This window comes from Microcebus murinus, chromosome 5 (assembly GCF_040939455.1).
Source record: "Microcebus murinus isolate Inina chromosome 5, M.murinus_Inina_mat1.0, whole genome shotgun sequence".
In the NCBI taxonomy this organism is placed as follows: domain Eukaryota; kingdom Metazoa; phylum Chordata; class Mammalia; order Primates; family Cheirogaleidae; genus Microcebus; species Microcebus murinus.
Genome location: NC_134108.1, coordinates 98,155,728 through 98,178,965, shown reverse-complemented (window position 1 = coordinate 98,178,965; position 23,238 = coordinate 98,155,728). Strand labels below are relative to the sequence as shown.

The 23,238-nt window shown below is 41.7% G+C and overlaps 1 protein-coding gene across 1 annotated transcript in view; it reads right to left on the bottom strand.

Moving 5' to 3' along the window:
- Positions 1-12,011: 12,011 nt before the first annotated feature.
- Positions 12,012-23,238, bottom strand: part of ADGRF1 (adhesion G protein-coupled receptor F1) — a 36,989-nt gene continuing 25,762 nt past the window's right edge. Inside the window, exons 11-16 of the mRNA XM_012744836.3 lie at positions 22,656-22,844; positions 19,642-21,015; positions 18,013-18,054; positions 16,906-16,965; positions 13,407-13,473; positions 12,012-12,219 (exon numbers count right to left, since the gene is read on the bottom strand). Of these exons, the coding sequence (XP_012600290.3) occupies positions 12,146-12,219; positions 13,407-13,473; positions 16,906-16,965; positions 18,013-18,054; positions 19,642-21,015; positions 22,656-22,844 (1,806 nt within the window). The 3' untranslated portion in view covers positions 12,012-12,145. The remainder of the gene's footprint in view (positions 12,220-13,406; positions 13,474-16,905; positions 16,966-18,012; positions 18,055-19,641; positions 21,016-22,655; positions 22,845-23,238) is intronic.

The following is a 23,238-nucleotide window of genomic DNA, read 5'->3' as shown; positions in this document are numbered from 1 at the left end:
CACTGTAGGCGGTGCCATTACTGTCCCAATCTTACAGTTGGGGAAGTGAGGCTTTGGCGAGACTAAATGACCTGCCAGAAGACGCATGACTACATGCAAGAGCTATAATGGAAACGCAGAGCCCAGATTCTATACTTCTGGCACTGTAGTGAATTCCTCAAATGAATAAACAAATAAAAGTAAAAATTTCTTTTTGGAAAACAAAGAGTCAGTCTCACTACCTCAGAGTCACACCTCCTACACATCTTATACTTGGAATGTAAACATTGATTCCTTTAAACACTCCATCAAATGTACATTATTGCACTCCCGGGTCCCCTCCCCCAGCACCTGCAATGCCAGGATGAGGAAAATGTATGCACATTTGGAGGCGGTGGGGAAAGAAGGCCGGGAAAAGATATGTGAGGCTGGCAGTTGGTCTTCCTTAAAGTAAAAAACAACAGGCCTGGGGAGAGAGAGACTAGAACGGAATGGCAGTTTAGGAAACTGAAAGCACTGTACGTTTGGAAATGTCCTAAGTAAAAGTTACACTAAAGGTTTTTGTTTTGTTTTCCTTTCAATTTTGTTTATCATTTAAAAAAATTTTTTAATTATTATGGGTATTTATGGGTTTTTGACTTTTTTTTTTTTTTCGAGACAGAGTCTCACTCTCTGGCCTGGATTAGAGTGCTGTGGCGGCAGCCTAGCTCTCACCAACCTCAAACTTCTGGGCTCAAGAGACCCTTCTGCCTCAGCCTCTTGAGTAGCTAGGACTACAGGCATGTACCACCATGCCCGGCTAATTTTTTCTATATATATTAGTTGGCTAATTAATTTCTTTCTATTTATAGTAGAGACAGGGTTTCACTCTTGCTCTGGTTGGTTTCCAACTCTTGACCTTGAGCGATCCACCCGCCTCGGCCTCCCAGAGTGCTAGGATTACAGGTGTGAGCCACCACGCCCAGCCCCCCGGACGATATTTTTAGAAAGTCTACTTTATGTGAACAAGGAAAAAATAATTAGAAATTTCTTTGGGTTTGTAATTCTTCAGTATTATTCCACTTAAAAGCCTGGGCTATTTTTGTCTGGGCTATTTTGCTTTCTACTTGTCTAGGGTCATTAAACTTCTCTATAGGAGAGTGAACACGAAAAAGAAATAGGAATAATGGGCTCCTTTCTTCTCTACGGTCCCTCTAGTCCTTCCCCTCACCTTAAAATAGGCATTTTCTTTTTGTATTGCTACATAATAGTTGTACATATTTATGGGGTACATGTGGTATTTTGATATAAGCATACAATGTGTAATGATTTAGTCAGGGTCATTGGAATATCCATTACCTCAAATATGTATCATTTCTTTTTGTTGGGAACATTTCAACTCTTCTAGACATTTTGAAATATACACTAAATTATTGTTAATTATAGCGCCCTTACTGTGCTATCAAACACTAGAACTCACTCCTTCTGTCTATCTGTATGTTTCTAACCATTAACCATGCCCACCCCCTCGCTCCCTGCCCTTCCCAGCCTCTGATAACCATCATTCTACTCTCCACCTCCACGAGATCAACGGTTTTTAGCTCCTACATATGAGTGAAAATATGCAGCATTTTTCTTTCTGTCCTTGGCTTCTTTCACATGGCACAATATCCTCCAGTTCCATCCATATTGCTGCAAATGACAGAATCTCATCCCTGTCATGGCTGGATAATATTCCATTATGTACATATGCCAAATTTTCTTTATTCATTCATCCCCTGATGGCCATTTAGGTTGCTTGCAGATCTTGGCCATTGTGGATAGTTCTGCAATAAACACGAGTGTAGATATCTGTTCAACACGTTGATTTCCTTTCTTTTGGATGTACACCCAGCAGTGATATTACTGGATTGAGTGGTAGACTTACTTCTAGTTTTGAGGAACCTCCACACTGTTTTCTGTGGTGGCTGTACTAATTTACATCCCTACCAGCAGTGTACTAGTGTCCCCTTTCTCTTCATCCTCGCCACAATTTGTCATCTTTTGTCTTTTGGACAATAGCCATTTTAACTGGGGTGAGAGGAGATCTCATTTTGGTTTTGATTTGCATTTCCCTGAGGATTAGTGATGTTGAGCATTTTTTTCATATACCTGTGGGCCACTTGTACATCTTCTTTTGTGAGATTAAACAGGTATTTTCTAAGCCATCTGGACAGAATGCTCCAGTAAGAATGTTTTGCCTAATCTGATTAAACCCACAGCACACTGACCCTCATACTCTTGAAAATTGGGCTTATTTTCCCTCTTTGAAAAAGAGGGGGAAAAATTATTGGACGTCTGTAGTATTGCAACCACCAGACACGCTGCTTTGACTATATCTCCATTTGAGTCTCCCAAAGACCCTGCAAGGCAATTGTCTTCTTTCCCATTTTACAAGTAAAAAGTGAAAAGTCAGTAACAGAATTGAGATTTGAGCTCTATTATACCTGAAGATTGTGCCTTTCCACTAAGCACACTGTAACAACGTTAATATGGAATTCATACTTTATTATCAACGTTAATAATAGCCACCCGTGTTGGATGCTTATCAAAGAGCAGGCAGCATACTAAGAACTCTCAGGCTTCTCTCATGTACTCCTAACAGATGAAGTAACTGATTACCAACTTGGTAATGTACCAAGTCAACATGCTTGCTAATTGTTGGAGCTATGCCTCAAACCCATTTCTTTCTTAATGGTTATATTGCATTGCCCAGAATAGGACCATCTGGCATTGATCACTTCTCTGCTCACACCATTATCAAGATTTTCTTGATTGCTGAAGTTCATAGAAGTGTTGACAATAGAAAATGAAACTGAAGACGTGCTCACCTCTCCCTCTCCCCTCCCACATAAGGGAAGCTTTGGAGCCCCAATGGTCCTAATCTGTCTCTAACACTTCCGTTCTGAGTTCTCTCTGTCACTGGTTCCCAAACTTGAGTGTGCACCACAGTCACCTGAAGGGTTTGCTGAAACACGAGTCCCTAGGCCCCACTCCAGAGTTTCTGATTCAGAAGGGTCTGAATCAGACCCCCTTAGTGAGGTCTACAAATTGGAAATTCTAGCAAGTTCTAAGTGATGTTGCTGCTGCTGCTGGTTAGGGAATATGCCTTGAGACTCATTCTCTAGTCTAAGAAAAAGCAGGTCATAAGGAACTCATTGCTGCAGACTTAAACAAGGAAACAATTGTCAACATAAATTCTAGAAGGGATTCCACGAATGTGCCTTCTTATTTTCTTCCTTTTCACTTAGTGGTGGGGGTGGGGGAAGGGACTGCATAACATTTGCTGCAAACAGGTGAAACAGAGGACAGACAGGGGCTGGTTCTCCTGCCCAGCCTGCTTCAGAAAAACAAAGTCACATTATCATCGGCGCCAGGCAAAGTTTTCATGCTGCAAAGAGTTATCCTTGGCAGTGCCCAGCTGCGTGTTGTCATGGAATTCCCAGCTGCCTTGCCCATGCCCTGTTGGGGGATATGGCTAAGATCTAAGAACCAGGAAGCCTTATCCACAAGACCAATGTGTCCCTTGGCAGCACATCACACTTAGGAGCTCCTCTGCTCTGGTTTCAAGCATTAGTTGGAATTCCAAAGGGGTGTTGCCTCCCATTGGGTTGGCATCATGTCTCTGTTGGCAATGCTTTATCTACAGCTCCTACCCAGCCAGATAAGGTCTTGCCAAACTCACTCGGGCTGTTCTCTTCAGTGATAAATTTCTCTTCTTCCAGGGTGTAACCTAGGAAGAGACCCAGAATTATAGAAAGTCGGGGCTGGAAGGGACCCCTGAGCTTATCTGGTGAATGCAGAGCCATGGTTCTACAGATGGGAAACTGAAATGCAGACAGACAGCAGGGATAAGCTGGCGTCCAGGCGTCCCAAGGATTCCCTGGCCCAGAGAGGGACCTTCGCATCGCCCCACAGGAGCCAAGCAAGGAAGTGGAACCAGGCACATTTGTTTAGGATCAAGCCAGGTGAAGCGGGGACCCACTATGGGAGAGTTAGTGGCAGTGAGTGAGCTACGGGACTCTCTAACCCATCTCTTGTCCTCGTAGTTTTTGTCTCCAAACCCAGACCCCGACCCTTGCCCAGGTTATCAGGAGAATTTGAAGTCAAATATCTAGAAAAATTACCTCACAGTTGGTGTTAAAAACAGTATGCTTTCAAAAGAAAGCTTCAGGGTCTAATTTTTAATCCCAAAGGAATACATCTCTGTTGATAAAATATGATCTGTTGCCGCTTCCATGAGTCGAGGTCAGGCGGGGAGGCTTTTGAAGGAGGGAAGGGAGCTTGCTGAGGTGAGCCTGCCCCCCACAAGGGCCGAGGAGTCAACTGCGTGCAAAGCAGCCCTGATCTCCCCGGCCCGATTTTGAGGACCTAGTAAATCCCCGTTTTGCAAGCAAGTCGCTCTTTCATGTTGTTTTGTTCCCTCCACCCTAAGACCTTGGGTACAAAACGGAATCTGTAAAGAGTTCGGGTAATTCATCTATGAACGTGCAGCTCCAGCATGACAACACTGTAGAAAACTTTCCAGACTATTCTTCCCAAAGTAAGAGATGAATTCAAAAAGTGCAGGAGACCCTCCATCTACTTTGTACCACGTATTAAATGAACTCTCCAGAGATGTGGTGGCTCACGCCTGTTGTCCCAGCTATTTGGGAGGCTGACTCTGGAGGCTGGGACAGGAGGATGGCTTGAGCCTAGGAGTTTGAGGCTGCAGTGAGCTATGATCCATTCACTGTACACCAGCCTGGGTGACACAGTGAGACCCTGTCTCTAAAAATAAATACATAAATAAAAATAAAATTAACTCTGTATTTGCCCACGGTACCCAAGGTATAACAGATAAAATATAGGCTCACACCTGTAATCCTAGCACTCTGAGAGGCCGAGGCAGGTGGATCGCTCAAGGTCAGGAGTTTGAAACCAGCCTGAGCGAGATTCCGTCTCTACTAAAAATAGAAAGAAACTAATTGACCAACTAAAAAATATATATATACACAAAAAATTAGCCGGGCATGGTGACACATGCCTGTAGACCCAGCTATTCAGGAGGCTGAGGCAGCAGGATCGCTTGAGCCCAGGAGATTGAGGTTGCTGTGAGCTAGGCTGATGCCACGGCATTCACTCTAGTTAGAGCAACGAAGTGAGACTCTGTCTCAAAAAAAAGAGAGAGAGAGAGAGAGAGAACAGATAAAATATTAAAAACACACAGGTTTTCTAGCAGGCAAAAACCCTGTGCTAGCCACAGCTGATTCCTGCTTTGCTTAGAAGCAGCCTTCCCTGTTGACCAGCACCCTTGGGCATAAACCCAGGAAGCAGAGGCATCGTTTGCCATCCGGAAACTGAGCTGTGATGTTCTTAGCTCCCTAATCTCCTTTACTATGCAAAACACAGCAGCAGCAATGCAAATTGTTCCTGATTCGACTAGTGGGATTAAAATGTTTTCCATACCCTCAAATTCTACGATGACTCTCCTGTGTATTTAAGCTTTGAGCAGGTGGTCCAGGATTTATTTCTTGGTCAGAGCCTGCCCCCTTAAGTTTGATCAGGGTAAGTACAGCACAGCCCCGCTGCCTTCTTGCAAAAGGCAAATTGTCTTTCCATGTAAGAACCTCTTGAAAGGAAATAGATTCGGGATTTTTACTGACACTTATGCCATCTATTAACATTCCAGGTGCTACAGAGTGACCATCCTTCAGCCCCTTCATTTGTTCTGGAAGCATCAGAGAAATGGATGAAATGGAGAAAATTTATCTTTCTAAAATAGCTATTTACAGATCTGAAAGAGTTTATTCAGTATCAGGCTACACAAACTCTAAATGTGCTTCCTTTGTATGTTTTCAATGTGAAGTTTTCCAACAGTGGAATTTCTTACTCTGAGTGTCTATAATATTAATATGTCAATTACCTTCGTGTTTCAAACTCACGTGGTCAGGTCGGGGAGTTCTCTTCTTCCTTGACTCTGCGGTATTTAACCCATTGTTAGCTTTGAAATCCTTCCTGCAATGTTTCCCTTAGCTTCTGGGACATGACATTCTCCTGGTTTCCCTCCGACTTCACTGGCTGCTCTGTCTCATTCCCCTTTCCTGGGTCCCCTCCTCCCCCTGCCTCTAAATTGTGGGGTACTGCAAGTGCCTCCTCACTCTTCCACCGATACCTGCTAAGTGATCTCCTCTGGTTCCACGGCTTAAAGGACCATCTTGATGTTGATGCCCCTAACAGTATATCTCCAGCCCAGACCGGCCCCCGAACAATAGATTATCCACTAGACATCTCAAATTAGATGCCTCACAGGCATTTCAAAGACCTGAAGCAGCTGGCCAAGGCCACAGAAACATAGAGAGCACTGTGGCTTCTGAGTTTAAATGAATAAATCAAAGTGACTTCTAATTTTAGAGTATCATATATTCTCTCCAATTTGTACACTCAAACACACACACACACACACACATGCACGCACACACACACGGTATTTATTTATATTTCACCAAATTACATGGATATGGTATTGAGTCAAATAATTCCCTGCCTCTCAGATACAGTTTTCACTGATTTTCTTTTACTATTTTTCCATATTTCTGAATAACATGATCATAATGCTACTTCTTGATTTCTCAGTTTTATTGATTTCCAAAAACAAAGAATAAACATTTTGATCTCTTTTGCCATCCCCTCCCATACACTTCCCATTCTCTACATTCTCGATATATTTAATAGTTACATTGTTGTTATTTTGGTTGTATCAAAATCATTCACATTATTGGAACTCGGCATATTCTATTCATAGCTGAGCGAGGTAGTATGTTTGATTGGTTTTTTCCCTAACACAGTTGTTGTTGCCGTTAGATGTAATACCTTTTTTTACTTGGTTTGATTTCTATGTTCTAATAAAAAAAATCGATCCCTTCCCAGGTAAGTAACGCTCCTCTAAATAATTATCAAATATGTTAGTACCCCATCATTTTGCTCTTCATGAGCAATCTCCCCTGAAGTCCAGCCTGGAACTGTCCTACAGCTGCTGTCTGGGCAGCTCCCTTCGTCCCTGTTCTGAAGGTTCCAGTCTCTCTATTGCATCCTTTGTTTTGGGGGGGGTCCCATGTCTCCATCTTTTCTGGGTTTATTCCCACCTGTCATGTGGTACACTCCCCAACAGCTTCTGGGAAAGGAAGCATTGAAGGAAAATTTATTGAAAACTTCTGTGTCTGAAAATATCTTTACTGTCTACAGCCACAGCACCCTGAATGCACCCGATCTCATCTGAAAGTATCTTTTTTCTTCCTTGCACTTAATTGCTTCTAGGTTGTAATCATTTATCCTCAACATCGTGAAGGTGTTCTCCATCGTTTTCTAGCTTATAATGTTGCTGTAGACAGTAACAATAATCTGATTATTTTTTACCCTTTACATAAAACTTATTTTTTCTCTCTGAAAATGTTTGTATCTCTTTTTTTATTTCTTTTTTTGTCTTCTGCAATCTGAAATCTCACAATGATGTATCTAACTATGGGTCCATTTTCATTCATCATACTGAGCATTTGATGGGTAATTTCAATAGAGAAATTCACATCCTTTAATGACCAACATTTTTTCTCTGTTTATGTCTTTAATGATGTCCTTCCTTCTACTTCTCTAGGCTTTCTTTCTGCAAATTTTGAAACTCTCAGGCTTGTCCTCTAATTTCTTTCTCTTTTCTAATTTAGATCGGTTTTTCTTTAATTTTACTTTCTAGGTAATTTTCTCAACTTGACCTTTCAATGCTTCTATCAAAGCATTTTATTTATGCTAACTATTTTTAATTTCAAAGATATCTCTTGGTTGTCTGCATATTCTTTGACACAGCATGCTATTCACAGAGACAATGTCCTGTTTGAGGATAATATTGGTTGGCCCTTACATCCCCTGCCTTCTGGTATACTTTTCTTGTCAATTTGTGTTTCTTTGTTTCTTCATCATTGTAGTTGGGTCTATATGACAGGACTCAAGGTGACATTACAGTGCCTCTCTGTGTTGGCTTCTTTGTTTAATTCTATTTTGTTTGGGTCTCTGCATTTAACACAGAAAGCTTTTGTAAACAGCCTAATGATCCTTGACTGCTTATATTTAGGAGTGGAACGTTAAAGAACTTACTGGAGGGTCTGTGTATGAGATGGGGAATTCTGACTCTTTACTTCATTGTAGGCTGATCTGAATGAATGATTCCTTAGCAAATATTCGAAGTCAGTATCTTCAGTGTTTGTTTCCTCCTGATATAATCAGGTTCTCCAGAGATGCCTGTTCAGATTCTTGCCTGCCAGTGTATGTTTTGTTTTTTGTTTTTTTTTTTTCTTTTTGAGACATAGTCTCACTTTGTTGCTCAGGCTAGAGTGCCGTGGCATCAGCTTAGCTCACAGCAACCTCAAACTCCTGGGCTCAAGCGATCCTCCTGCCTCAGCCTCCCGAGTAGCTGTGACTACAGGCATGCACCACCATGCCCGGCTAATTTTTTCTATATATTTTTAATTGTCCAGATAATTTCTTTCTATTTTTTAGTAGAGACGGGGTCTCGCTCTTGCTCAGGCTAGTCTTGAACTCCTGACCTTGAGCAAGATCCGCCTGCCTCAGCCTCCCAGAGTGCTAGGATTACGTAAAGGTGTGAGCCACCACTCCCAGTTCCAGTGTTGTATGTTAACTTTCACTAAACCCCTTGTTTTCAGGATGGTACGACCTCCCTCAACTGATGCTGATGTCTCTCCATGCCGGTATCCCATCTCTCCCCACATCTCCATATAATCCATTGCTACGGTGGAGGAAAAGACATTCGTTTGGCTCCTGGAGTTGGGGAGGAATCTGGGGGGCTAATTGCTTCCTAAATTGACTTTGAGCCAGTGGTGCTGTTCCGTCTCACATTCCCACCACTTCTTAAGTTACCCGGTGTTGCCAAGTCTTGAGCTCTTGGGAAATTCTGCAGTGTAAAAGCAGGTTGCTTCTTGGCTGTCCCCACTTCTGGCTTAATATTTAATTTTCTCAGGTTTTCTAAGTCAGTTAACATTCACTCCACCTGCTTTCCACAGCTGCATTGCCATTACCTTCTCTTCTACTCCCTGTCCTTGGAGGTCCGTGCCTGTCCCCTCCACCAGTCCCTCCCTCTTCATGTTCAAACCTTTTAAAAAACCCCTTCCCTTGATTATAGCCAGGACCTGAGACTTGCTTCTAACTATAGAGCATGACAAAAGTTATGGGATGTCTTTCCCCTGATACCCCTATATAATACCAGACTCTGTCCTAAAAGCAGACTGGAGTTAGAGACCCTCCCTGCAGGCTTAGTGACATAAGTGGCCAAGGTGGAGAAGCCCATGTGGCAAGGGTCTCTAGGGTCTGAGGGCAGCCTCTAGCCAAGAGTCAGCAACAAGCCACAACTGTCATGCCCACCACCTCAAGGAATGAATTCTGCCAACCACCTGAATGAGTCATAAGTGGATTCTTCCCCAGTTGAGCCTGTGGATGAAAACACAGCCCAGCTAGCGCCCTCATCACAGCCTCATGCATCCCTGACCAGAGGACTAGCTAAGCTGCATCTGGACTCCTCAGCCAAGAAAACTCTGAGATAATGTATGTTGCTTTAAGCTGCTGAGTTTGTGGCAATATTTTTACGCAGCAACAGAAAACTATCATAATAGAAATAAACTATTATAATAGAAAACCCAGCAACAGAAAATGATTACAATGCCTTTCTCTTCTTCTGATCATTTTATTATTTCTTTAGTAGCTTTTGAGGCGAATGCATGTGTAATCAGTGGATTAGATGAACATGACACATGGGATATGATCAAAAACACTTTTATTTTTTTCATCTCTTGTCATCCTCATAAAATTGATTTCGTGGCAGAAGTTTTTTCTTCCCATCAGATATACTCCAGCTATAACCCCACCATGCCCAGGTACTAACAACATTTTAGTCACTTTAAACATGAATAGTTTGGCGGTTAGGATGCTCAGTCTCGTATAATAATAAGAAACTACAATAATTAAACATTAAATTTCCCTTCCCCAGCTGAGTGCTGCTTTGGGTTGGCCACTTGCATTATCACATGTTCCCTTGCTGGGTGACATTTTTGCTTAGTTTTTCTCACTCTCCTTCTACCCCATCATGGGCACTGAGGTTTCTGGATAATAACTGGATATAATAAGTGAAGAAGCATTCAAGAACTCCCATGGAAATTCCCGTAGCCCTGACCTCTCACCTGCAATTCTTTTAACCTGGGCAGGTTCTTCTGTACTCCAGGTGGTCACTTGTGACTCCTTCCTCATCCTACATTCTAGCTTCACCTCCCACTCCTGGATGCTAGGGTCCCTCCACCTCTTTGGATGGCCCTATCAGACAGGACCCAGGATAGCCCCATGCTGGCTCTCTCTCTCTTGCATGTCTTGCCATGGCCCACGGGAAGCACATAAATCCATTGCTCTGACAAACACTAACTAGCTAGCTACTACTAACACAGGCTAGCTACTCTCAATTATGACTGCACTCAGGGCTCTACTACCAGAGCTGTAGCCATAGTTCCAGGCAATAATCAGACCCCGGGCAGCCATGCACTCTAATTTTTATAGTCCCATTGAAAGCTACCTGAGAAATCTTCTCTTACTAGATATGAGGTCAGGGGCAGGCATCCCTCCTTCTCTCACCTTTGCAAGTAGGTAAGATGAAGAGGACTATGGAGCAGCTTTCCCCAGGGAAATCCTTCTGATAAAATTCTCTTTTGGTGCATGCATATCTTTGTGGGGATGGAATCATCTAACTGTTCCTCAGTCATTCCCTTTGAACCTCTCACTTTGTATTTGATCTGTGCTGAGTCTTGCTGCCTTGTAGAACTTTAAATATGTATTTTCCCTATGTGTGCCTATTTAATCCCCCACTTAATACTAGAAGTTCCCCATGCTCTTTTTACTTGCATATCATGAAGGCTTTCCATGTCTAGAGGCTAAGAGATACCCCTAAGACTCTGCAACTCCCAAGACAGCAAGGATGAATCCAAAGCCTTGCTTATTCTGTGCACTGTGGTCAGGGCTGAACCTCAGTGGGCTCAAAGTGGTGGAAGTATGGAAGGGAAATGGTGCTTCATACCACGTTCATTCACCTGCCGCTCTGGGTTTCACCCAGAAGTCACACCAGCTATATATAAAAACAACTTCCAAAAAGTACCTACTGTGTGTTGTGAAAGAAAATCGGGATGTTTTAAGGTAGCTCCCTGGAAGCAGACAACTAAATCCTCCTTCAGTTTCCCTTTTACATAGATAGAATTCTGGGAGTCATGAACCAGATATTTAACCTCACAAATATTTCTTAGGATTGTAGGTGATTTTTAAGGCTTTTATGGGGCTATAGATAAGGGCTAGAAACCAAAAAATCCTAAAAATCCCCAATTTTTAGGATTTTTAAAAGATTACTGGCCTCACAATCTTTAGCAAGTCACTTCACCTCTCCAAGACCCCATGTCCTCTCCCCTGCATTAGGTCTGCCTGGACACTTCACTTTGCAGGGTTGGGGACCAGGTGAAAAATACTACATTACATATCAAATCAAATCGCATTACTACATATACTTTCTGATAAATGGCTGCAAAGCTATCTGAAGTGGAAGTTTTCATATTATTTCTGATTACCTTTCGAAGTTAAGTGACTGAACCTAAGAAGCAAAGATGAACATAAAATCCAACTGGAAAATGTGGAAAGGAAATGACTCTTCTCTAGGAAATTTGCACCAGTGACTTTTGAAAATAGATTGTTCATTAATTTATCTAAAGCTATTTCATAACATTTTCTTACTCCAATATAGATGATTGGAAATGCCATGGGAATAATGCTATTTTATGAAAAAGAGAACCACATTTTGTGATCATGAGAAGAAGGTACAACTGACACTATTTCCAACACAACATACTCTTCTGCATTTCCACAGCAATTTCTTTGAATCATCCACATAGAAATAAATTTTCTCTTCACTTAATTGAAGACAAAGGAGGCAGAGAGAAAGCCGCTAAGGTCTTCTTGTTTTATTCCTAGACTCCTAAATCAGAAAATCCCACCCAATACTGAGAATAATTTCTTCAGTGACATTTAGCTCTAAATGTCAAGTTGTTCCAGAGTTTTTTCCTTGATTTTATGGTTCCTTGTCTTACTCAGTTGATGAAAATTGAGTTAGTATGATATCCTTGGAGGAATCTCCAATATGAGAAAGTGCATAATCACCTGAGGGGGGAAGAAAGAAAGGATAAGAATTATTGCTACTATGTTGGAATCAAGCATGAGACCAAGGTGAAACTCAGCCTGTGGAATTTCTGACAACTGGGAACAGTTTTAGGAAGGCGAGGACGGAAAACACGGTTGGTGGAGAGGAACAGCATCTCACTGACACCTGGAAGCTTGCACTGCCAGGCACCTCCCACCGGAGAAGAGAAGCACCATGCTTTTCGGATCTTGCTGGGAAATGAGATAGAGTAGATTTGAGATCATAGCATGTCATCGCCGGAAGGAACCTTAGTGATCTCTTAGTTTTCTGATTTTTACTGATGAAGAACAAATGCCCCAAAAGGTAAAGAGGTGTGTAAAAAGCACTCAGGCTGGTTGGTGGCAGTGATAACAGGGCCCAAGGGCTCTGGATGAGCACATTCTCCAGGCATCTGGAATTCAAATAATTTCGATAGGAATCTAAAATGAGTTGCCCATTTTCCTACCTAAATGATGATATTAACACAACTTTCTGTGAAATGGGACTTGAGCTCTTAAGTCTGACTTCAATTCACCTTGTAATGCAATGTCTCTGCCTCTAGTCCAGGCTACACCCTTCTCCTCCAAAAATACTATCTGCGATGTTTAAACACTAGTCGACTCATCGCTGAATATCACAGGCTTTAGCAACCACCAGTATATGAACATAGAGCCAATGCATATCACAGGGAGAGGAGACAGTGCTCTTCTACACCTGGCAGGTGTGGCTGCCCCCTCCCTGGGGACACGTTGGGGGGAGGGTACGTGCATCACTGGGGCACAAGCAGGTGGCCACATGCCTGCTGCTCAGTGGCTGGCACAGAGGGTCATTCTCTAGCAGGGACACATTGGTGTTAGAATAGCCACATGCCTTCACCCCATGGCTTCAGTGACCAATGCCATAGATGTATATAATATCTAATTGAGGACATGGAGATAATCTGTGGTGAAAATATATAATGGCACACCCTGGTCTCCATGAACATCAAATTACCAACATTGTTCCATCAGCCCTGAGCCCAACTCGGATGACCTCTGCATACATGGCTGCTGATATACTCACACTTCCCACATGAATTTCTAAAACGTTGCCATTGAATTTTCTTCATACAATGTATTCATATTCTCTCTTCACACCTCTCATAACCTTTGCTTTTATTGTAACTCACCTTTTCTTTTCAGTGGGTTGAAAGGCTTTGAGAATTTGGGTTTGGCAGATAAATCTGATGAGTTTTGCTGCACAAAAGAAAAACAAGTTATTTGGACATTAATGGCAATTTTTTTTAGTGTGTTAGTATTATTAGTGTAACAACATTGTTTCAGTCTATATTTTCTGACTTCTTGATGTCATTAATGAGCCTTCATTCCATCTACATAGTGTGTTATTCTCTTTTCAACAATGTAGAGTCATCCATGCCTTACTATCTTTTCTGCTTTAATCTATTTCAAATGCCTAGGAACTTATTTCCAAGTGAACTTTGCATTCTTGTATATTTTTACAACTTCTGACAACAAACTAGAAAATAGTTTTAAAGGAGATATCCTTCTTCATGTCCATGCTTACATTTCTTTGGTTCAACATGTGTCACTAAAAGAGATCCATGGAAAAAAACCAATTCTCCTGCCAAAAATGGTCTCCAGTAGAGCTTTGACTTAGCACATCTTAGCATTCAGATCTCTTTGTGAATAATCTTCTAGTCATTGGAGCAGAGGCCATATAGAGTTCAATAATTTAATAACTGAATTATCAAACTGAAACAAAATATTTAAAACAAAAGAGCATGTACTTATGGAGAAAGATAAAAGTGTTTAGATACATTATATCATTTCCTACTCATTAATTCATCATTCATTTATTCATTAATTTAACAGCTCATATTAAGTGCCTTTGTGGGCCAGACACTGTTTTAGGCACTGGAAATATCGGAAGACATAAGTTCCATTCCCTGCTATAGTCCATGTCATGAAGGAACTGAATCAAGATGGGAGACAAGGTCCTTGTCATCTGCAATATGCAGAACCCAATTTTCACCGAGATATATAAGTGGCTACCCCACATTGAGGTTTAAAAAATAAAAAAGTTATAGAGATAGGAATAAAAAGCACTTAAACTTTAAAAGCAAAAGAATTGATTTTCTAGAATTCAGAGCTCAGAAAAAATACAATGTTATGACCCCCCCAAAAAATTCTGAAGTCAGAATCATTGCATTTAAAACTGCATCCTGCCCCATTGGGAGAGTGGAATCTTAGGTTGCAACACCCTCAGGCGCTCTATGTGGTCTGGGAAGGTGTGTGAGTCTAAGCAGTTAGTCGAATAACAGGACTCGAGTCACTGAAACTAAGATGTGGCTTTATAAATCTATTCTGGGGGTGCAGGGGGTAGGGGAGATCTGCAGAGGCCACCAGAGTCTGTGTCTTGCTGGAGAATTACAGAGAACATGGCCAGGGACAATGAAGGGTCAAGAAAGAGCCCTGAGTCCTCAGCATGGAGAGGATTTTGGGTCCCCACAGTGTTTTGGTGACTTGAGGAAGGTCCTTGCTGAGGAGACCATTGCTGGCCTCCTCTCTCATGCATTCCCTTCACTGGCTATCACATTCCCACTGCTTTACCTCCCCTTTTGCTATTTCTCAGTAGACAGCCTTGCCCCCTACTAAAAAAAAAAAGTATTAAGGTCTGATCTCTCAACATCATGACCCCAATCTGTATACATGACTCACTCTGCATCAACCTGGTACTTCCCATGTTCAGAGAAGAAGCTACGAGAGAGAGAAAGAGAGAGAGAGAGAAGCAGCTAATCCTGCCACCTTAGTCTGACCGCTCAACCTGCCCTCCCAGGAATCCTCTCCTGTCCGTTATCCTCCCTCTCCCATTTGTTTTCAGGTTCTCAGACTCTCTCCTTGCCGGCCCATCCCTCCCAACATATGGGCTTGTCACATCCTGCCAACGTCAACTCTCGCCTGTCACTACTTAGTGTTCCTGTGTCCACATTTGGTTACAACCTTCGCTCCCTTTTCACTCACACGTGAGTTTCTCGACAGGAATATTCACACTGAATACTGTCTCTCCCTCACTTCATAATCCATAACTTAGGGTCCTGCTTTTTCGTTCAAACTCCTTCAGAAAATTACAGATACTCCTATTGTCTTTTGCAAATGGATATTGATTTTAAAGCAAATGAGCCACCTAGTCACATAGCGAAATCTCATTTTTTTATCACCTACTTTGGAAACAAAATTGGGGAGGGGGTTCAAATCCAGAAGCGTCAAAGCTCTCACTGACCACTGCTGCCTTCTGGAAAATGTCGGCACTATTAGGCACTGTTTGGGGACAAACACCAGCAAGCATTTCCTCTTTTGCTTTTATTTTAATTCAGGGTGCTTTTCTCTCTTTTGTTTTTAAATAATAAAAATTCTGATTTCCTGCTTTGCAGGGTGGGGAATGTCTGTCTGTTTATATGCACTAAAGGCTTTTCTTTGATGTAGCCACATGTGCTGTGACCACTCCTTTTAAGTTAAGATGGTGACTCAATTAGCTTCACATTTTTCTGGCTCAAGGGATTTTAGTTCTTCAAGACAAAAAAATGCAAAATCACAGGATGTTAAAACTTTTTGCTTCCCGTAACTAGTCTAACACTTAATTTTTTATAGTGGACAAAATTGAAACTGAAAGAGACAAAGTGACTTTTGTAAGATCATACAGCCAATCGGTTGGTTATGGAGTCAGAAAGACTGAGCAGGTCTGCTGGCTCACAGTTGCTGTTCTCCAATTCACAGCAGTGCCTTCGACTCCAAAATGCAGACTAAGGAAGAGTTTTCAATGCCAGAGGATGATTTCCTCATTGATTTTTATTTCAAAAGACTATTTTGTCACTTGTAAAAATCTCTAAATGCCCATATAGGTCTGCACACCGTTAAGTCAGTTGACTTTTATCAAACACAGAAATCTCTGCTTTAGAACCCTTTCTGAACGGTGATCGGTGCCTTGCTGAAAGAAAGAAAAGTCTAAATTAACACAGAAAATACAAAATATACATGCAAGCACTTTTGTTTCTAACTATACTATCCTTATACTATATCCCTTCAGTCACGTGGCAAAGAAAGAAATAGGAACTCTTCGCTGTCATGTAAACTTGTCAGTTTGTATAATTAAGAGATAAAAATAGAAAAGACAAAGCCAGTGACACCAGCCTAAGATAGAAAATTCAGAGACAGCATTTTGTATAGTAGAAGTTGATCAAATTTATATATGAGAAATGAATCAAGATCTCCCCCTTTACTTTTCTAGAGAAGGAAAAAAAATGGTCTAGAGAAGGTCCAGAAAGTCAGGTGGAGGAAAGGGCTTTGCTAATTCTGGATTTTGGCAAGCAGATCAGACTAAAACCAGTGATACTGCTCAAAGGTATTTGCTCACAACACACACCCACACACCTCTGTGCTTGACCATCCTTCCAAGTTCCCAAGCTTCACATTCATTCACTCACTCACTCAACAACTCTACTGAGCATCGACCATGTGCCAGGTCCCATGCCAGGCACCAGGAATATAATGACCAAAACTCAAGGGGTTTACACAGAAGGGGGCTTTCTGCAAGACTGCATTAAGAGAAAAATACAAAATTGAAACTTCAAGCATTGGGTTCAAGGAAGTAGGAAATTAGGAGATAATTACCTTTGTAGTTTGCTTCCAAGAACTTAAGGGAGACAACTTATTGAACAGAAGTTGTCGCAGCTATAATGGCAACAAAGAAATATTGAGGAGATACATATATGCAGTTATAAACAAATCAAGAACAAACTGCAGGTTGAAACTTATTTAATAGCATTATTAATACTTTCTAGAAGCACTTAATAGGCCATCACTGGATAGCTGATAGAAAGATTAGTTTCTTCGCCTCTTCACCTATAAACAAAACTAGAATTAAACAAAGAACAGTACCAAAAGCCGTAATAATTCAGATTCTCATTAGCAGTTGGCAATAATTACTAAATTGAAGTTTATCTTTGAAGAAAAGGGTTTCCTAACCATGTGAATAGTACAAACAAGGCAATTATTTAGTACAATTAAGAATAGCAAACTGCTTCTTCGTAAGTAAGGGTTTGTGCACGTGCAAAATGGTTGCTATCATTAGCAACAATTGTTCTAATTATCAAATATTCTTATCTTCCTATTAAAACAAACACTCCACATCTATTATCTATTAGCTTGCCACCTTCCCCTCTCTCGATAGAATTTCTCAAGGCTTGGGTTTAGGAAACAAGTTTATTTAATTTTTTTATTCTGCTATCTTTCACTTAAATTGGTTGTTCTTCTTTAGGAATTTTATTTAATGTGAAAGACTATTTAACATTCACTGTATAAAACTCTACAGATATTGAAGTAGATATATCTTTCAGCATATTCCAAGTAAATGGGTAAACTAATTAAAGGAGCAAAAGGGAATTCACTCCTTAGGAAAGTAAATTTTCTATTGAATTATTGCCATACCTTGATTTAAATTAGAAAAATTAAAGATAAAGATGATTTCTCCTTTTTTTTTCCCATACTGTGTTTGATTAGTTCATTATGTGTTTGATTAGTTCTATACAGCTTATTCAGCAGTGACTATTTAGTCCGTTTGTCTCCTGGCTGAGCCTACCTTTTGTAAAATCATCGAATTTTATTACAAAAGTATCCATAGTCCAACTTCTTACTATATGAATAAAGGCCTCAGAATTGAAGGTGAGAGGCTCAAAGATGCCTGGGTCAGAGGGTAAAGAGAGAAATAAACGCACGTACCTTACCATCCAAGAGTATTCCAAAACATAAGATGAAAAACCCCTTTAAAAAAAAAAAAGGAATAAATCACATGTATTATATTTTTCTATTCCAGAAAAGAAAGCATTTATACATAACACTATTCTACCACCCAACACTGAAATTGTTTCCTTGCCTGTCTTCCTGCTAGACTGTAGGCCCCTTGAAGGCAGGAACACAGTGTGACCTCGGCAGTGCATGCCACAACACAAAGTGCTCAAAAAATTGTTTTAATTGAATGTGTAAATAAATGATTGAGTGAACGAAGTTTTGCACACGGGGCTTCAGTCTCCCCTACTGTACCATTCCAACCCGAAACAAATAGCTTCCATTTGCTTCTGTGTCTTAGTCTTTCTTTAGACTGGGCATTTAAGGTCTCCTAAGCATCTATGATGGCAGCAGGTGTGGAAGGGAGTGACTTGTCAGCACCCTTTCCTTGCGGTGCAGCTCTTGGGGAACCCTTGGAATCCTCATCGAGGTCAGAGCACCTTCCGTTGGTGCCTGTTCAGACAGCATATCCCCTTCCATTCCCCAACGGGAGTTCCCTACGCTTGTCGCCATTGGGTGTCTGCCCTCTACGACTGCCATCTGTACTGCCACCCGAACACTCTCTGGATGCCAAAAAGGTACAGAACCAGTCACTTCTAAGAAACACCTATTGGGTATTTACTAAGTGCCGGGCACTGTGCCAACAAAAGTTCTACATTATCTCATTGGATCCTCACATGTATGCTATGATATAAATATTATTATTATCTCCATTGAAAAATGAGAGAATCGAGAGACAGAGAGATTAAGCAATTTGCTAGAGGTCACGCAGTTAGCAAAGTGACACATTTGAGCCCAGACCTATTTAACTCCAGCGCTCAAACATTTAACCACCCTTTCCCTGCGTCATTGTCTGAGCTGGTCTGACAAAAACCTGCATTAAACCAAGACTGAAGCCTCTTCTCCACATTCATCAAAACCTGAGGATGACTTCGTCCACCTACTCTCTGAATGTCCCCTGACTGTGGCATGCAAAACCCATCCTCGAGGCAGGGGTCGGCTAACTTTTTCTGCGAAGAGGCAGAGAGTAAGTATTTTAGGTTTTGCTGGCCATACAGTGTCTGTTGCAACTACTCAATTCTGCTGTTGTAGTGAAAACAGCCGTAGACCATGTACAAATGAATGAACTTGCCTGTGTTCCAATAAAACTTTATTTACACAAACAGGCTGCTGGTTGACCTTTGCTAGGCATTGCTCTATTGTACTCTAGGAACTTCCTGATTCATTCCCCTTTCCCTGTGTGCTTTTTCAGAGGTCTGCACGCGAGAAAGAGGACTGAGACAGCAGCAAGAAGGATTAATGTAAGCTATGCGAACTCTTACAGAGTTAAAGCCCAGCAATGGGTTACTGAAGAAGCCCAATATTCTGCTCTGGTATAACAGTAACTATTGAGGAAAGAAATGGATTTTTTTTTCCTATTCACTATTTCTGTGCAGTTTGGGCTCCAGTCTTGCTAGAGGCAGGGAGATGAGATGATCTCCCCAGCGTGGTCTCACCAACCTGAGTTCTCTGTACATATTCCAATTACCCGACAACGTAATAGGTTATTCTTATTGTTCTCACCTGGAATGCATTGAGTAAAGCAAAAATAACATGCCAAGCCAGGTTCTGGCTGTCCACCATTGTTCCTATACCAAAGCCCCAGGTAAGCCCTAGCAGAGGGGTCAGGATGAGGAGGCTCTTCCCCATACGGACAGCAGTGGCCTTGTCTTCCTGGCTCAGTCTCTCTCCAACAGCCGGCCTCCAGAGCTTCCTGAGAACCAGCAGCACCACGGCCGAGTTCACAGCCACGATGGTCAGTGCAGGGACAACGAAGGCCAAGAGAGGCTTGCTTCCGTCGGACCAGTTCAGCCAACACACGTCTCTCCTTCTGTAGCTATCGCTAGGCTGTGTGACGGCGACGGTGACGACGGAGATAATGAGAGGGCACCCGTAGCCCAGGCAGAACCCAATGGCCATCATCAGAGGCAGGGTGGTGTGATGGAACACCAAGACGATCCGGTACGCCAGCAGGAGGCCGAGCGTGAGCATCCAGAAGAACAAAGAGAGGTAGAAAAAGTGCGTGAAGAACACCGCAGCTGTGCAGACTCCGGCAGGGTCCACCGTGGTGTCCACAGTGACAGCGATAATAAACCAGACATCAGCAATCAAGAGGGACAGGGCGGTGTTCACCATGCAAATATGACGTGTGTGTGAGGTTTGGCTTTTCTTGATCTGCTTCCAAAACAGAGCCTCAATGACCAGGCACAAGAGGAGGCTTACAATGGAAATACCCAGTCCCACATACGTGATCCATGTTACAATGGGAACAACAGCAGCGGGGACAAAGGGTGACATCAGCATGGAGAAGGAGGTCAGGTGAGTGCATCGGCACATCACGGTGTCCGGAGTTTCATTCACCAGCTGGCAGCCTGCATTGTTCCACTGCAAATGACCGAAATCCCAAAACACACAATGAGGTTGGCTCAGGTTTGACTCTATCTTGGAAAAAGTCAGGAAAATTTCATTTAAGGAATAGTTTTGGATAACAGTGGATATCACAGGCCCATTGACCTGAGCGTTTTCATTTCTGGCGATGGGTAGAATGTCCCCCAGGGTCAACGAGGCCATGCTGACGATGGTTTCTGGAAGGGACCTCTGGAATTGGTCTGACCCAATTGACACGTGGCCTCTGACGGGAATGGAGGTATTTGGGGGAAACATTTCAACCTGATAGTTGTAGCCGTTTTTGAGTTGGCTCTTGGTCACTGGTATCCCTTGCCAGTTAATGAATTTCCCAGAAAAATTCAGAGGCAGGGCTTCTGGGGGCACCAGAATGCTGATGTTTTCCAGTGTCTCTAGTAACTGTGAGCTGGCATGCTTTCTTGCCTGCAGTAGGACTGTCCAGTTGCTTACTGAGGCTGAATTAAGGATATGGTCAGCTATACTGATGACTTCCTGGAATACAAGGATGAAAGTCAGTTTGTGTTTTGAGTAAACAGATAAGAGGACTAAGAAGGCATAGTCATTAGTATTAAGTATAGGAAAAATGCCCAGAAAAATTGGCTCAGAGATGAGCCACCTTAGAACTCATTAATTAAATTCAGCCCAGTTGAAGCTTTGGGCAAAGAGACTTGGGTCAACAAAATCACAGAAGTTCCAGGGTGATCACTACCCCAGGGCATTCATAAGCACATTGGGGCTTCCCCGTGGAGGAGAAAAAGTCCTGCAATTGGGGCTGCACACGTGCATTTTCTTCTCCCTAAGATGGCAACAATGACAACACTGCTCTCAGGCTGAAGCTCAAAGACGGAGACATTACTTTGAACTGCTTTCTCGTAGGATGTTTGTTTGCTATTATGATGTTTGCTAACATCAGAAATTCTAAATTCACATCATAGATGTTGAAGTTTTTATGTTTTGTGTTTGCTACGGGAGAATATAGAACAAAAAATTTAAAACATGGACCCAAGCAACAAAGAAGTGTTGAATTTGTACAGGTTTTTAAGGTCCGTCTTAATTTGAAAGATTCCTGTTCCAAGCAATTCCTTGAAAGTCACTACTTTCTCTCAAAGAAGTCGCTCTCTTGCTTATGGCTCTGGCTTCCAGACATTTTGCTGCAGGCATCTGTCAAGTCCTACCTAACCCGGCCCTTTGAGGCTTATAGCCCAGAATCCCATAGTGTGCCTTTCCACCCCCCAAGGAAACCTCTGCTCTTTATTGCTTTGTGTTTGCTTCCTTTTTCTTTACCCTTCATTTTATTTTTAGCCTTTTTGTGCTATTTTGTTTTAGTTGGTCTCTTGTAAACATGTGATCAGGTTTTTAAAAAACAAACCCAAGCATTTTTTCTTTATTTCAGGAATTTAACTTATGCATATTTAATGTGATCTTTGTCGCAATGTTTGCCATATATAGTTAAGTGTAATTTTGTGATTATGTAATACACATGTGACCTGTTCATGTAAAATATTACATATTCTACTATATATTAATAAAATGTATATATCCACAATGTTCGGAAGGATATTTATTAAACAAATATTTACTGAGCACCTGTTATCTAAAATGTAAATATTAGCTATTTTAGGGTGACCAGATTGCAGATAATTTCTTTTTCTTTCTTTATTTGCATTTCTTACAGGGACTAAATATCGGTTTGTATAATTTGTAAGTTAATTTTTAAATATACAAATTAAATCTTGAATTCCCCAGTTGAGAGAAGAGAGTTCTTAACATACGCACTGCTAAATAAAGTCAGAGTTTATGGCTACAGAAAAACATGATTATAGACTGCAAACATATTGCAAAGTTGGTGCCCATGACACATGGTGCCAAAGCTCATCCCTTCCTAAGCCAGGTGCTGCCCAGGCAGCCTGTGTAGGGGCAGCTCCGTCTTCCTTGGAACTCACAGTATTGATGCTGCGAGTTCCTTGCATACTGCAGAGAGACAGAGCAGTAAAGCTCACACGAGGTCTATTACTTGGCTCTTCTGTCCTTCCCAGTACAAGGATAAAAGTCAGTGATAGAAAAGTTTTTGCCCTGTCTTCTGCAAGATTGAGCATTTCAAATGAGCCCTCTCCAACATAGGCGGATCATACCTTCATCGTTGAATTGGACACCCTGAAGTGGCCTGCCAGTGACAGGGAGGAAATATTGCCCAGAATGGACACCACCGAAGCCAGATTCCCAGCTGTGGTTGACAGGCTTTGCTGAATGAGGACTGCAAGATTTTGCACTATGGATGACACAGCTGCCTTAGTGTCATTGCTCGCAAACACACTGACATTCTAGAAAGAAAAATGGTTAGGTTCTTGAAAACAATGAAATGCTGGTGTTGCATCAAATTTAAATCAGGTGCCTTGGCCACATAGAACTGACATTTGTACGAGGAGTTATAACATAGGATAATTATGTAACAATAATAACAATGGCTGTTACTCAGTGCTTCCTGTGTTCTAGATGCTGTGCTGAATGCTTCGCCAGGGGTTCATTGATTGAATCCTTTCAACACCTTTTGAAGGTAGGTGCCATTGTTATTTTCATTTTATAGCTAAGGAAACTGAAACATGAAAAGATTCACTAAAACCTTTTTCCTATAATTTATTATTCTAATTATACAGAAACTGATGTTCAGTAAGATTGGTGACCTTCCAAAGAGGATTAAGCTAGGAAATGGCAGGG